We start from the raw sequence: 16,503 nt of genomic DNA, 5'->3' as shown, positions 1-16,503 counted from the left end.
TATATACTACTGCAGGTTGGTGGTTTATGGTCTTTTATAGGGTGTCCCAACAACTCTGCTGTCGATCAGATTTCTATCTTCTTAAATCCCACACTGACAGACATGTTTATAGGCATGTTTATAGACATCCAACGTCAGGCTCCCTGTAATGTATTGTGTGGGTGGGCAGTGGTGGTTCAGACCAATCGTATTGGGGATATTCTTGTTTCCCAGACACAGAGTTTAGTAAAACTAGACCAAAGCTATTTCAATGGAGACTACGATAAGACCCAAAGGGGAGCACATTGTAGTTTTTGCCCTAGCACTAACAAACATAATTCAAATCAAAGGCTTAATGATAAGTTAATTAGTTGAATAAAATGTGTGAGTGCTAGGGCAAAAACAAAAATGTGCACCCCATTTGGGTCCCAGGACCAGCATTGAGAAACACTGCATTAACGTGTTGGTGGTTGTGTCAAGACACACAGTTGAACCCTGACCTCTACTTGTGCCTCAGACTGAGTCAGAGTGGCTGGTGTGGCCAGAGGTGTGGTGTGGCGTGCGTTGATATACTGTAGGAAACAAACCATTACCACATCACCCTGACCGTTGCTATAGTGTAGCAAGGAAACAAACCATTACCACATCACCCTGACCGTTGCTATAGTGTAGCAAGGAAACAAACCATTACCACATCACCCTGACCGTTGCTATAGTGTAGCAAGGAAACAAACCATTACCACATCACCCCTGACCGTTGCTATAGTGTAGCAAGGAAACAAACCATTACCACGTCACCCTGACCGTTGCTATAGTGTAGCAAGGAAACAAACCATTACCACATCACCCTGACCGTTGCTATAGTGTAGCAAGGAAACAAACCATTACCACATCACCCTGACCGTTGCTATAGTGTAGCAAGGAAACAAACCATTACCACATCACCCTGACCGTTGCTATAGTGTAGCAAGGAAACAAACCATTACCACATCACCCTGACCGTTGCTATAGTGTAGCAAGGAAACAAACCATTACCACATCACCCTGACCGTTGCTATAGTGTAGCAAGGAAACAAACCATTACCACATCACCCTGACCGTTGCTATAGTGTAGCAAGGAAACAAACCATTACCACATCACCCTGACCGTTGCTATAGTGTAGCAAGGAAACAAACCATTACCACGTCACCCTGACCGTTGCTATAGTGTAGCAAGGAAACAAACCATTACCACATCACCCTGACCGTTGCTATAGTGTAGCAAGGAAACAAACCATTACCACGTCACCCTGACCGTTGCTATAGTGTAGCAAGGAAACAAACCATTACCACATCACCCTGACCGTTGAACAACTAGAGAGGGATGTAATGTGGCAAGAAAACACATAATAGATCCCCCCGGCCTCTCGCTGTACTACATACATTGTATGTTGTCAAATGTTCTGTAGGTTGTGGTTCTATCTCAGCTGGTGAGGGCTATACTCTACGTAGCAAGAAAACACATATACATTTCAAATCAGAGCCTACCCGCTATGCACTGATCTGGTGACAGCCCCTCCATTTACTCTCAGACCCTATTGGTACCATATATACAGTATAGGCTCCCATTTCCCCATATGAACGGACTGTCTTAAATATGTCTAGATATCGTGTTTTGCAACCATGACCATTTAAAGATTTCAAGATCCACACCATACCACCATATGAATTTCGTATTTTGGCAATAATTGGACTTAGTACAGAGAGAGACTTAGTACTCGTATCTCCCTCACTGACTTTAAGCATCAGTTGTCAGAGCACCTTACCGATCACTGCACCTGTACACAGCCCATCTGAAATTAGCCCACCCAGCTACCTCATCCCTATATTGTTATTTATTTTGCTCTTTTGCACCCCAGTATCTCTATTTGCACATCATATCTTGCACATCTATCATTCCAGTGTTAATACTAATTGTAATTATTTTGCAATATAGCCTATTTATTGCCTTACCTCCATAACTTGCTACATTTGCACACACTGTATATATATTTTCTGTGGTATTTTTGACTTTATGTTTTGTTTACCCTATATGTAACTCTGTGTTGTTGTTTTTATCGCACTGCTTTGCTTTATCTTGGCCAGGTCACAGTTGTAAATGAGAACTTGTTCTCAACTGGCCTACCTGGTTAAATAAAGGTTAAATAAAAATAAAATAAAGTGTTTCTCAAGGGTAGTGAAACCTTGGGCAGCGACATGCTCCCATCTCAACAGAACAGAGGCATTTGTCTTCTACTTCTGTGGTATATCGCAGAGCACCACCGCTTGGCTTCTTCTGTGGTATATCAAAGAGCACCACAGCTTGTCTTCTTCTGTGGTATATCCCAGAGCAGCACAGAGATTATGCTCCATAAATAGGAGGGATAAGTATGGGCCTACTCAGACTAGCTGTGAAGAAGCTATAGTGAGTTAGAGCAGGCAGCCAGTTGTGGGGGTTAACTCCCCCCAGTCACAGAGACACAGAGACACGGAGACACATATACAAACGCACACACGCAAACACAAACGCACACGCACGCACACGCGTGCATGCGTAGGCATGCATACGCTCACACGCACACATACAGTGAGGGAAAAAAGTATTTGATCCCCTGCTGATTTTGTACGTTTTCCCACTGACAAAGAAATGATCAGTCTATAATTTTAATGGTAGTGTCACGATCGTCGTAAAGGAGAGTAGACCAAGGCGCAGCGTGTGAAACGAACATGACTTTATTTAATTAAAGTACTAAATACAAACAAAACACGACTCGTGAAGTCCACGGTTACACTGACCGAATAAGGAACAAAAACCCACCACCCCCAAAGGAAAACATACAGTTTAAATATGGCTCCCAATCAGAGACAACCAGCAAACAGCTGACACTCGTTGCCTCTGATTGGGAGTCACATCGTCAAACATAGAATCAAACAAACTAGAATACCCAACATAGAAAATGAACACACAGAATGAACACACCCTGGCTCAACATATAGAGTCCCAGAGCCAGGGTGTGACAGTACCCCCCCCTAAAGGCGCGGACTGCGACCGCGCCTCAACAAAACCCCAAACAGGGAGGGCTGGGTGGGCATTCCTCCTCGGAGGCGGCTCCGGCTCCGGCCTTGACCACCACCCCTCCATAATTCCCCCGTAGCGCCCCTGGTCCGGTCTGACCCCGCTGGCTGGATCTGGACTGGACATTGACGGAGCGGATTGCTTACGCTCCGTTGTGGAGCAGCTGACCGGTCTTACCAGGCTGACGACTCGCCCCCCGGGCTTGGTGCGAGTAGCAGGAACGGGCTGAACCAGGCTGACGACTTGCACCCCTGGCTTGGTGCGAGTGGCAGGAACGGGCTGGACCAGGCTGACGACTCGCACCCCTGGCTTGGTGCGAGTGGCAGGAACGGGCTGGACCAGGCTGACGACGCACACCGTAGGCTTGGTGCGTGGAGCAGGGACAGGCCGGGCTGGGCTGTCGACGCACACCGTAGGCTTGGTGCGTGGAGCAGGGACAGGCCGGACAGGACTGTCGACGCACACCGTAGGCTTGGTGCGTGGAGCAGGGACAGGCCGGACAGGGCTGGCGACGCACACCGTAGGTTTGGTGCGTGGAGCAGGGACAGGCCGGGCTGGGCTGTCGACGCACACCGTAGGTTTGGTGCGTGGAGCAGGGACAGGCCGGGCTGGGCTGGCGACGCACACCGTAGGTTTGGTGCGTGGAGCAGGAACAGGCCGGGCAGGGCTGTCGACGCACACCGTAGGCTTGGTGCGTGGAGCAGGGACAGGCCGGACAGGGCTGGCGACGCACACCGTAGGTTTGGTGCGTGGAGCAGGGACAGGCCGGGCTGGGCTGTCGACGCACACCGTAGGTTTGGTGCGTGGAGCAGGGACAGGCCGGGCTGGGCTGTCGACGCACACCGTAGGTTTGGTGCGTGGAGCAGGGACAGGCCGGGCTGGGCTGGCGACGCACACCGTAGGTTTGGTGCATGGAGCAGGGACAGGCCGGACCGTACTGGGAACACACACCACTGGCTTTAAACGGGGATCAGGAACGGGCCGGACCGGACTGGCAACACACCTCAGTCCCTCTCGCCGTGCCTCTACGACTTCCTTCCCTCCTCTCGCCAATGGCTCCCGTAACCCGGTGGCCTTCTCTCCTCTTCTCCTATTTCGCCCTGTGGCAGCCTCCTGCTGCCCAGTCGCCCATGCCGTGTGCCCCCCTAAAAATTATTGGGGGTGCCTCGTCCGTCCGACGATGGCACTGCTGACGCCGCTGCTCCTCTCTCGCCAGGGCCTTGATCCTACCCCAAGGTCCCTTGCCCCCCGAGCATGTCCTCCCAGGACCACACTTTGCCCACCTGGGCCATCGCCAGCCTCTCCATCTCCTTTCCTGGCGCTTCCTCCCATGACCAGGCTGCCTGCTCCTGGACACGCTGCTTGGTCCTTGTACGGTGGGTTTTTCTGTCACGATCGAGGTAAGGAGTGTAGACCAAGGCGCAGCGTGTGAAACGAACATGACTTTATTTAATTAAAGTACTAAATACAAACAAAACACGACTCGTGAAGTCCACGGTTACACTGACCGAATAAGGAACAAAAACCCACCACCCCCAAAGGAAAACATACAGTTTAAATATGGCTCCCAATCAGAGACAACCAGCAAACAGCTGACACTCGTTGCCTCTGATTGGGAGTCACATCGTCAAACATAGAATCAAACAAACTAGAATACCCAACATAGAAAATGAACACACAGAATGAACACACCCTGGCTCAACATATAGAGTCCCAGAGCCAGGGTGTGACAGGTAGGTTTATTTGAACAGTGAGAGACAGAATAACAACAAAAAAATGCAGAAAAATGCGTCAAAAATGTTATAAATTGATTTGCATTTTAATGAGGGAAATAAGTATTTGAACCCTCTGCAAAACATGACTTATTACTTGGTGGCAAAACCCTTGTTGGCAATCACAGAGTTCAGACGTTTCTTGTAGTTGGCCACCAGGTTTGCACACATCTCAGGAGGGATTTTGTCCCACTCCTCTTTGCAGATCTTCTCCAAGTCATTAAGGTTTCGAGGCTGACGTTTGGCAACTCGAACCTTCAGCTCCCTCCACAGATTTTCTATGGGATTAAGGTCTGGAGACTGGCTAGGCCACTCCAGGACCTTAATGTGCATCTTCTTGAGCCACTCCTTTGTTGCCTTGGCCGTGTGTTTTGGGTCATTGTCATGCTGGAATACCCATCCACGACCCATTTTCAATGCCCTGGCTGAGGGAAGGAGGTTCTCACCCAAGATTTGACGGTACATGGCCCCGTCCATCATCCCTTTGATGCGGTGAAGTTGTCCTGTCCCCTTAGCAGAAAAACACCCCCAAAGCATAATGTTTCCACCTCCATGTTTGACGGTGGGGATGGTGTTCTTGGGGTCATAGGCAGCATTCCTCCTCCTCCAAACACAGCGAGTTGAGTTGATGCCAAAGAGCTTGATTTTGGTCTCATCTGACCACAACACTTTCACCCAGTTCTCCTCTGAATCATTCAGATGTTCATTGGCAAACTTCAAACGGGCATGTATATGTGCTTTCTTGAGCAGGGGGACCTTGCGGGCACTGCAGGATTTCAGTCCTTCACGGCGTAGTGTGTTACCAATTGTTTTCTTGGTGACTATGGTCCCAGCTGCCTTGAGATCATTGACAAGATCCTCCTGTGTAGTTCTGGGCTGATTCCTCACCGTTCTCATGATCATTGCAACTCCACGAGGTGAGATCTTGCATGGGGCCCCAGGCCGAGGGAGATTGACAGTTATTTTGTGTTTCTTCCATTTGCGAATAATCGCACCAACTGTTGTCACCTTCTCACCAAGCTGCTTGGCGATGGTCTTGTAGCCCATTCCAGCCTTGTGTAGGTCTACAATCTTGTCCCTGACATCCTCGGAGAGCTCGTTGGTCTTGGCAATGGTGGAGAGTTTGGAATCTGATTGATTGATTGCTTCTGTGGACAGGTGTCTTTTATACAGGTGACAAACTGAGATTAGGAGCACTCCCTTTAAGAGTGTGCTCTAATCTCAGCTCGTTACCTGTATAAAAGACACCTGGGAGCCAGAAATCTTTCTGATTGAGAGGGGGTCAAATACTTATTTCCCTCATTAAAATGCAAATCAATTTATAACATTTTTGACATGCGTTTTTCTGGATTTTTTTGTTGTTATTCTGTCTCTCACTGTTCAAATAAACCTATCGTTAAAATTATAGACTGATCATTTCTTTGTCAGTGGGAAAACATACAAAATCAGCAGGGGATCAAATACTTTTTTCCCTCACTGTACACTCACAGACACACACACAGAGAGCACAGTGCTATTGATTCTGGTCTTCAGGCTAACCTTCCTTCCCTCCCTCCCTCCCGCCCGCCTCTCTCTCTCTCTCTCTCTCTCGCTCTCTCTCTCTCTCTCTCGCTCTCTCCCTTTCTGTCTCTCTCCATCTTTCTTTCTCTCTCTCTCTCTCTCTCTCTCTCTCTCTCTCTCTCTCTTTCTCTTTATCTCTCTCTCTCTCTCTCTCTCTCTCTCTTTCTCTCTCTTTCTTTCTCTTTCCTTCTTCTCTCTCTCTCCCTTTTCTTTCTCTGTCATCTATCTCTGTCCTCTCCCTCTCTCTCTGTCCTCTCTCTCTGTCCTCTCTCTGTCTGTCCTCTATCTCAGTCCTCTCCCTCTCTCTCTGTCCTCTCTCTCTCTCTCTATCCTCTCTCTCTGTCCTCTCTCAATTCAATTCAATTCAATTCAAAGGGCTTTATTGGTATGGGAAACATATTTACATTGTCAAAGCAAGTGAAATAGATAGTAAACAAAAGTGAAATAAACAATAAAAGAATTAACAGTAATCATTACACTCACAAAAGTTCCAAAAGAATAAAGACATTTCTCTATATACAGTGTTATAACGATGTGCAAATAGTTAAAAGTACAAAAGAGAAAATAAATAAACATAAATATAGGTTCTATTTACAATGGTGTTTGTTCTTCACTGGTTGCCCTTTTCTTGTGGCAACAGGTCACAAATCTTGCTGCTGTGATGGCACACTGTGGTATTTCACCCAATAGATATGGGAGTTTATCAAAATTAGGAAGTGCAGCTCAGTTTCCACCTCATTTTGTGGGCAGTGTTCACATAGCCTGTGTTCTCTTGAGAGCCAGTTCTGCCTACAGCGGCCTTTCTCAATAGCAAGGCTATGTTCACTGAATCTGTACATAGTCAAAGATTTCCTTAAGTTTGGGTCAGTCACAGTGGTCAGGTATTCTGCCACTGTGTACTCTCTGTTTAGGGACAAATAGCATTCTAGTTTGCTCTCTCTCTTCTCTGTCCTCTCTCTCTCGCTCTCTCTCTCTCTCTCTCTCTCTCGCGCTCTCTCTCTCTCTCCCTTTCTGTCTCTCTCCATCTTTCTTTCTCTCTCTCTCTCTCTCTCTCTCTCTCTCTCTCTCTCTCTCTCTCTCTCTTTTATCTCTCTCTCTCTCTCTTTCTCTCTCTCTCTTTCTCTCTCTTTCTTTCTCTTTCCTTCTTCTCTCTCTCTCCCTTTTCTTTCTCTGTCATCTCTCTCTGTCCTCTCCCTCTCTCTCTGTCCTCTCTCTGTCTGTCCTCTATCTCAGTCTTCTCCCTCTCTCTCTGTCCTCTCTCTCTCTCTCTCTCTATCCTCTCTCTCTGTCCTCTCTCAATTCAATTCAATTCAATTCAAAGGGCTTTATTGGTATGGGAAACATATGCTTACATTGTCAAAGCAAGTGAAATAGATAATAAACAAAAGTGAAATAAACAATAAAAAAATGAACAGTAAACATTACACTCACAAAAGTTCCAAAAGAATAAAGACATTTCTCTATATACAGTGTTATAACGATGTGCAAATAGTTAAAAGTACAAAAGAGAAAATATATAAACATAAATATAGGTTCTATTTACAATGGTGTTTGTTCTTCACTGGTTGCCCTTTTCTTGTGGCAACAGGTCACAAATCTTGCTGCTGTGATGGCACACTGTGGTATTTCACCCAATAGATATGGGAGTTTATCAAAATTAGGAAGTGCAGCTCAGTTTCCACCTCATTTTGTGGGCAGTGTTCACATAGCCTGTGTTCTCTTGAGAGCCAGTTCTGCCTACAGCGGCCTTTCTCAATAGCAAGGCTATGTTCACTGAATCTGTACATAGTCAAAGATTTCCTTAAGTTTGGGTCAGTCACAGTGGTCAGGTATTCTGCCACTGTGTACTCTCTGTTTAGGGACAAATAGCATTCTAGTTTGCTCTCTCTCTTCTCTGTCCTCTCTCTCTCTCTTCTCTGTCCTCTCTCTCTCTCTCTCTGTCCTCTCTCTCTCTCTGTCCTCTCTCTCTCTCTGTCCTCTCTCTCTCTCTCTCTCTCTGTCCTCTCTCTCTGTCCTCTCTCTGTCCTCTCTGTCCTCTCTCTCTCTCTCTCTCTCTCTCTCTGTCCTCTCCCTCTCTCTCTGTCATCTCTCTCTGTCCTCTCTCTCTGTCCTCTCTCTCTGTCCTCTCTCTCTCTCTTCCTCCCTCTCTCCCCCACTTCCTGTTTCTCTTTCTATTTTCCCTCTCATTCAGGCTGCCTACTAAGAGGCTGGCTGTGGGAACTAATGGGGTCCTCCACCTCTCCTTCTCTCCCCCGGTGTCTGCACGTCTGCTTAAGCACCATCAATGGCCCATCAGCAGGGGGAGAGGAGTGTCCAGACACTGTCCTGTCTTTACCTCCATGTGATCCAAGGAGGAGGAGGAGGAGGAGGAGGAGGGGGAGGAATACGATGCAGTAACTGACGGTAGAGTGTTTGTGGTAAGGAGGTAATTGCAACAGAAATCAAACAGATCTGATTATGGGGTTCGTTTCAACTGCTAGTAGCTACTCTGCTGCTACCTCCTCTGGAATAGGTTTGCCTATGTCTGTTTCTCAAATGGCACCATATTCCCAATTTAGTGCACTACTTTTGACCAGGGCCTATAGGAAATAGGCTGCCATTCTAAACTAGAAAGTTAATATTGATATCAGACCTGGATCAGGATTTGGTCAACTTTGATCAATTGGTTTCCATGCTGTGCTTTGAAACAGAATGATCCACACCATCACAATCACGATCCCTCCATATTTAAGGGATATATCCTCTGATTACTTTATGAAGGTTAGGGGAGGGTTAGTGGAGGGTTGAAGGAGGGTTAGAGGAGGGTTAGAGGAGAGTTAGAGGAGAGTTAGAGGAGGGTTGGAGTAGGGTTGGAGGAGGGTTGGAGGAGGGTTAGAGGAGAGTTAGAGGAAGGTTGGAGTAGGGTTAGAGGAGGGTTAAAGGAGGGTTAAAGGAGGGTTGGAGGAGGGTTAGAGGAGGGTTAGAGGAGGATTAGAGGAAGGTTAGAGGAGGGTTAGAGGAGGGTTAGAGGAGGGTTGGAGGAGGGTTGGAGGAGGGTTGGAGGAGGGTTGGAGGAGGCTTAAAGGAGGGTTAAAGGAGGGTTGGAGGAGGGTTAGAGGAGGGTTAGAGGAGGGTTAGAGGAGGATTAGAGGAAGGTTAGAGGAGGGTTAGAGGAGGGTTGGAGGAGGGTTAGAGGAGGGTTGGAGGAGGGTTAGAGGAGGGTTAGAGGAGGGTTGGAGGAGGGTTGGAGGAAGGTTAGAGGAGGATTAGAGGAAGGTTAGAGGAGGGTTAGAGGAGGGTTAGAGGAGGGTTGGAGGAGGGTTGGAGGAGGGTTAGAGGAGGCTTAAAGGAGGGTTAAAGGAGGGTTAAAGGAGGGTTAGAGGAGGGTTAGAGGAGGGTTAAAGGAGGGTTAGAGGAGGGTTAGAGGAAGGTTACAGGAGGGTTAGAGGAGGGTTAGATGAAGGTTACAGGAGGGTTAGAGGAGGGTTAGAGGAAGGTTAGAGGAAGGTTAGAGGAGGGTTTTCCAGCTACTTTTCCACATATTTTCTCTCTGGAAGATAATGATGATTATACTCCATCAATACCTTTACGGGGGTTGAAAACAGTTGCAAACAACATTAACGTGACGCTCAAGTTGCTGTTCTAATCGGTCATTGCAGGTCTAGTAGTTATCCTCAGATAGCATTAAGGTTACAGGAGGGTATTGCAGACTAACAAAAGTGTTACCATTAACAAGGTTGATTCAGCTTAGTCTTACGACGTTTATTCAACATCTTTATCAAGCCAATAAGCAACATGGTAGGGATTAAGCATCAGGGTTGAGGTCAATTTCATTTAAATTCAATGAAATAAGATTAAAAAGAGATAGAGCTACAAATATAAGAATGGAGTGGTCAACTGCAGTCTGCCGGGTGAAAATGGATGGAGTTGTTGCCTTCGTAATCATCAATATTTCGACAAGCCTCTAGGTGCTTGCAGGAATATAAGCACATTTTATCATAAATAATTATAGATTTGAATCAATTCAGCTCAAAGCACTGCATGGATAATAACTGATTTGAACAAATTAAAGACTGGACAACTTGTCAAGTCGTTCATTATTCCCCAAGTCGAAACTCTTCCACAAGTCGTCACTGTAAAAGAGGGAGTTGCTGTAAAATAGATAGTTGCTGTAAAAGAGGTTGTTGCTGTAAAATAGATAGTTGCTGTAAAAGAGGTTGTTGCTGTAAAAGAGGTCATTGCTGTGAAACATCATGTATTCCCAGTCAACCAACCCGCTGAAATCAGGGTTAATAACAATACCGTGTGGCCAATGTCTCTCTCTATAATTGTTATAAATTATTTGTAAATTACTATCAATTATATTTCTAAATGGTGATAAATGAACATGAAACGAATCACAAATACACCCAGATGGTCCTATGATATAAGGACAATGTTTTCCTCTAAACCTGTTTGATGGCTAACCAGCTGCCAGAGACAGAGAGGCTAGCTGGTGTGAGTGTGGATAGGTAAAGAAAAATAGAATGGATCTCATCTTTCTGCTACTAGCCTAGATATACAGAATGTATGCGTCGCAAATGGCATCCTATTCCTTACATAGTGCACTACCTTTGACCAGAACCCTATGGGCCCTTGTCAAAAGTAGTGCACTATAAAGGGAATGGGGTGCCATTTGGAAAGCAAAATGTTTCCATAATGCATGTAAATTACTGTACAATATGTTTCCATAATGCATTAACATTACATTACAATATGTTTCCATAATGAATGAACATTACTGTACAATATGTTTCCATAATGCATGAACATTACTATACAATGTTTCCATAATGCATGAACATTACATTACAATATGTTTCCATAATGAATGAACATTACTGTAGAATATGTTTCCATAATGCATGAACATTACTGTACAATATGTTTACATAATGCATGAACATTACTGTACAATGTGTTTCCATAATGAATGAACATTACTGTACAATATGTTTCCATAATGCATGAACATTACTGTACAATATGTTTACATAATGCATGAACATTACTGTACAATGTGTTTCCATAATGAATGAACATTACTGTACAATATGTTTCCATAATGCATGAACATTACTGTACAATATGTTTACATAATGCATGAACATTACTGTACAATGTGTTTCCATAATGAATGAACATTACTGTACAATATGTTTCCATAATGCATGAACATTACTGTACAATATGTTTACATAATGCATGAACATTACTGTACAATATGTTTCCATAATGAATGAACATTACTGTACAATATGTTTACATAATGCATGAACATTACTGTACAATATGTTTACATAATGCATGAACATTACTGTACAATGTGTTTCCATAATGAATGAACATTACTGTACAATATGTTTCCATAATGAATGAACATTACTGTACAATATGTTTACATAATGCATGAACATTACTGTACAATATGTTTCCATAATGCATGAACATTACTGTACAATGTGTTTCCATAATGCATGAACATTACATTACAATATGTTTCCATAATGCATGAACATTACTGTACAATATGTTTCCATAATGCATGAATTCCCCGCATTACTGTAACTGTCATTACACCTGCCGAGAAGTTTTAACACCCTCAGACGCAGCAGTTTGACTGTAATATGGACATTTTCTAGGCATTTTTTTATATATATGTCGCAGTGGTTGAGTGGTCTCTCTCTCTCTCTCTCTCTCTCTCTCTCTCTCCCTCTCTCCCTCTCTTTCTCTCTCTCTCCCGCTCTCCCTCTCTTTTTCTCTCTCTCACTCTCTTTCTCTCTCTCTTTCTCTCTCTCTCTCTCTCTCTCTCTCTCTCTCTCTCTCTCTCTCTCTCTCTCACTCACTCCCCTTTCATCCTTGTCAGTGGTCAGAATTATCTGTGATCATTGGTCCAAAAACCTCCTAACTTCAATTATTAAAACATTATTCTATAATACCTTCTAAACTTCAATGTGCCACGAGAAGGTGGCTAGGGAACTGTCAAGCCGAGTTGTATTTCTCCTCTCTCTTTTGAGACAGGAAAAGTAACAGACTTCAGAGGAGCGCGGTGATCAAAGTAGCAACCCGGGTATTTTTAACACGCGAATTAGGAACGGTCTGATTATTTCCAGAGTAGGCTATGACGTATGTTCGCGCTGCATGCTTCAGCCAGCCAGGCAGACAGACACTCACACGGTATTTGTCGGTATTATTTTGACGGCAGCAGCACAACACAAGATAGCAGAATAGCAACGAACGCTGGCAGCAAGCGTGGCGTTAAATCAAACGCAGAGGTTTTCAGCACCACGGAGAGCATGGCGGCAACCGCTGCGGCACTCGAGCTCCGCGCAGAATGGAATGGAATGCATGGAGAGATAATTCCCCTCAAAGAACAATCAATCACTCATATAAGCTACTGACTGGATGAGTGCGCACATCAATATAGGCTACATTAATTAAAATGATCGCCTTAACCATGATTAATTAACTTATGCAGCATCAGCACATACAGCTGATTGGCTGCGTTGTTCATGGGCTTGAAATTAAAATTCTAACATTGTTATATCACACTCACACTCTGTCGACACCGAGGGATACGAGGGATGAGAGAGCGAGAGAGAAAGAGAGCGAGATAGAAAGCGAGAGCGAGAGAGAGAGAGAGAGAGAGAGAGAGAGAGAGAGAGAGAGAGAGAGAGAGAGAGAGAGAGAGAGAGAGAGAGAGAGAGAGAGAGAGAGAGAATGAGGTGGAAACTGAGCTGCACTTCCTAACTTCCTGCCAAATGTATGACCATATTAGAGACACATATTTCCCTCAGATTACACAGACCCGCAAAGAATATGAAAACAAATCCAATTTTGATAAACTCCCTTATCTACTGGGTGAAAAACCACAGTGTGCCATCACAGCAGCAAGATTTGTGACCTGTTGCCACAAGAAAAGGGCAACCAGTGAAGAACAAACACCATTGTAAATTCAACCTATATTTATGTTCATTTATTTTCCTTTTTGTACTTTAGCTATTTGCACATCATTATAACACTGCATATAGACATAATATGACATTTGAAATGTCTTTATTCTTTTTGGAACATTTGTGAGTGGAATGTTTACTGTTCATTTTTGTATTGTTTATTTCACTTTTGTTTAATATCTACTTCACTTGCTTTGGCAATGTTAACATATGTTTCCCATGCCAATAAAGCCCCTTGAATTGAATTGAAATTGAGAGAGAGAGAGAGAGAGAGAGAGAGAGAGAGAGAGAGAGAGAGAGAGAGAGACAGAGACAGAGACAGAGACAGAGAGAGAGAGGGTTTCTGAATCAGTTACGTTTACCAGCCTTATAATAAGAATGACAAGGGTCTATAAATAAATACAAATTGCTGTACCATAAAGTGTGAAAAAGTTATGATAGGCATAGGTTTCATATGCCTAGATAGAATAGACCTAGAATGCAGAAGAATAGTTTCCAAGATTGGGCTTTATCAGTGAGAAACTGCAGTGATGCGTGACTGTGCTGTAGGCCTACCAAGAAGCGCTTTGGTACCCAAGCTCATTTCGACATACTGAACTGAACTCATTCACAACCAGCATCTCCAAGAGGCAACACTTACCCCAGCGTTGTCATGGTGACAATGGTGTACCAGAAAGCAGCGGGAATGCTGGTGAACTTGGTGGAAGCGGACCCCTTCTCTGCGTAGAACATCACAGTGGCGAAGATAATGATGGCCATGGTGAGGGAGAAGAGGAGGAATCCCAGCTCCGAGGCGCAGCTCTTCAGTGTGTAGCCCAGAATTCGCAGCCCCGCAGAGTGGCGGGAGAATTTGAAAATCCTGAAAACCCGGAAGACCCTGAGGGTGACGAAAGCCCCGCTCACTTGGTCGTTGTCCGTCATGACCAAGCCGATGTAGTAAGGCATGATGGCGACCACGTCGATTATGCTCATCACACTCTTCATAAAATTGTACCGGCTGGGGGCCGCGATTAACCGTAAGAGGTACTCGATGGTGAAGATCATGACGCAGGCCGTGTCCAAGCAGAAGAAGGCCACTGCATAACGGTCCCCGCACGAGATCTCCTTGGCGCGGTTGGGGAGGGTTCCACAGGGCACCGTCTCCACCACGTTGGCCATGACTGAGATGGCTATGAAAAACCCGGTGACATAGTAGAGGACCAGGGCCGTTGTGCTCGTGTGGGGGTTCTCAAAAGCCCGCCACATGTACTCCCGGAAGGTCATGTTTAGCGGAGCTATATCTTCTTTCTCGTCATCCTCGTCATCTTGCAGCCTCTCCTGGTTCTCGCGCCGCCGGTCCTTGTACTCCTCATAGCAACAGTCTCCAATAATCTCAGGTATGATCCCAAAAAACGACAACTCTTCATCATAAGCTGCAATACACTCTTGGCGTGGGTAGTGCAGTTTTCCCGTGCGATAGAAATTCAGAATGTGTCTAAAAATGTCAGGGTCACGGTCAAAAAAGTACTCTTTTGTTTCCTCGTGGAAAAAGAAATCCTTCTCGGTGCTCCCCAGTAAAGTGTCCGGGTAGCGTTCCAAAGTGTTACTCCACGTCTGGAACTTCTGACCGCTGACGTTGAGGATGATAAGTCCCTGGTCTTGGGATTTCTTCTTTTCCCGGGGAGGAATGGGCATAGGACCGGTGGCCACCGGCATCCATCCTATAGCCGCCGCGCGGGCGAAGGGGAGCCATGCCGCCACTCCTGCAGCCATGCTGACCGGTTGGAACGACCCGGTGTGTTTTGAACGACCCTGCCGCGTCGGCAATCACAGTGCTATGGCTTGGAAATGGATAGGTGAATGGGCATCTACAGAGGGGGCAATACAAAGTATTAGAATAGCATTGGGAAAACTATATTCAAAAGTTTAAGTACATGTTGGCTATAGGCTAATGTGGGATATCTCAGATGGTCTAATGTTAAAACCAGCTTGTAATATGGTTGGGGTTGGGGGGTAGAGGATGACAATCACTCTACATTGATTTTCAATTAAAGTTGTCAATTGTTTTGTTGCTAAGAAAATAAATGGGAACTAAACACACAGACACACATATCAGTCTAAAATTGAACAATTGAACCAGAAAAAAATATAGATTTAATGGAAATCTTACCATAACTTATTCTTCACAATGCATAGTTAAATCAATGAAACACAATCTGTCTCCATAAGAGAACAAATAGACTACTTCTGTTCCACCCGCTTCACTTTACGCCAACAAGCAGGGAAAATCCTCAAAGCAAAGGACTGGTAAATAACGGTGCATCAACAAGTTAGAGAATCAGCCAGTAGTTTCAGCAGTCTCCCTCGATCCATGTTTAATATTCCATCCACCGGTTTTCTTTCCATCACCCGGTAAGAAAGAGAAAACGGTCAGTTAGTGGTGTCTCTCTGGTGCCTATTTCTTCCGTTGCAGCTGCTCCGCAATAAAAGCGCAACTAATCTGCTCCTCTCACATCCACTGACTGACTAACTGCAAGACCACCCCCTCAGGAACCGAGCGAGCGTGTGTGGAGAAAGGAGAGGAGATGGGAAAAGCTGCAGCTATAAAAAGGAGTGGTCTCCCTGCAGGTTTAGAAATTTCACAACTGGTGGTGTGGTTCGTTAAAAAGATTAACTCATGAATAGAAAATGGAATTAACGAATTAGGTGTTATCTCCAAAACTGTGAAAGTTATCCGCTTCTGACTGCCTTTGCTTTGGATCACCGACATTCTTTGTGATTTCCCGCGTTGGCTGGTGATGTTACAATACTGTGTCAAGTGTTGTTAGCGTTCATTAAATATGTTTTATAACAGTTGGAATATGATTGAATTATGTTAAATGCCCACTCGGCTATTTTTCCGTTTAGCTTATACGGGTATTTTGCTGAGAAGCCTTGTAATTGTGCTTATAGATCTGCATTGCATGCTCTTTGGCGTTTTAGGCTGGGTATCTGTAAAGCACTTAGTGACAACTGCTGATGTTATTTAACCTTTATTTTTTTATCAGGGAGTCATACTGAGACCAAGGTCTCTTTTACAGATGAGCCCTGAATTACATAAATAACATCAAATACACACATCAAAGTATAAATACAAAATGCAAGTAGA

General features: G+C 44.9%; 1 protein-coding gene across 2 annotated transcripts in view; it reads right to left on the bottom strand.

Annotated features, from left to right (window-relative positions):
• LOC121531561 (potassium voltage-gated channel subfamily D member 2-like) overlaps positions 1-15,904 on the bottom strand; it is a 147,680-nt gene extending 131,776 nt beyond the window's left edge. For both annotated transcript variants that reach the window (XM_041836820.2, XM_041836821.2), the window contains exons 1-2: positions 15,526-15,904; positions 14,017-15,223 (exon numbers count right to left, since the gene is read on the bottom strand). In XM_041836820.2, the coding sequence (XP_041692754.1) occupies positions 14,017-15,128 (1,112 nt within the window). In that variant the 5' untranslated portion in view covers positions 15,129-15,223; positions 15,526-15,904. The remainder of the gene's footprint in view (positions 1-14,016; positions 15,224-15,525) is intronic.
• Positions 15,905-16,503: the final 599 nt, after the last annotated feature.

This window comes from Coregonus clupeaformis, unplaced genomic scaffold (genome assembly GCF_020615455.1).
Source record: "Coregonus clupeaformis isolate EN_2021a unplaced genomic scaffold, ASM2061545v1 scaf0361, whole genome shotgun sequence".
Classification (NCBI taxonomy): domain Eukaryota; kingdom Metazoa; phylum Chordata; class Actinopteri; order Salmoniformes; family Salmonidae; genus Coregonus; species Coregonus clupeaformis.
Note: the sequence above shows the minus strand (reverse complement) of the source record. Positions and strands in the feature narration are given on the sequence as shown.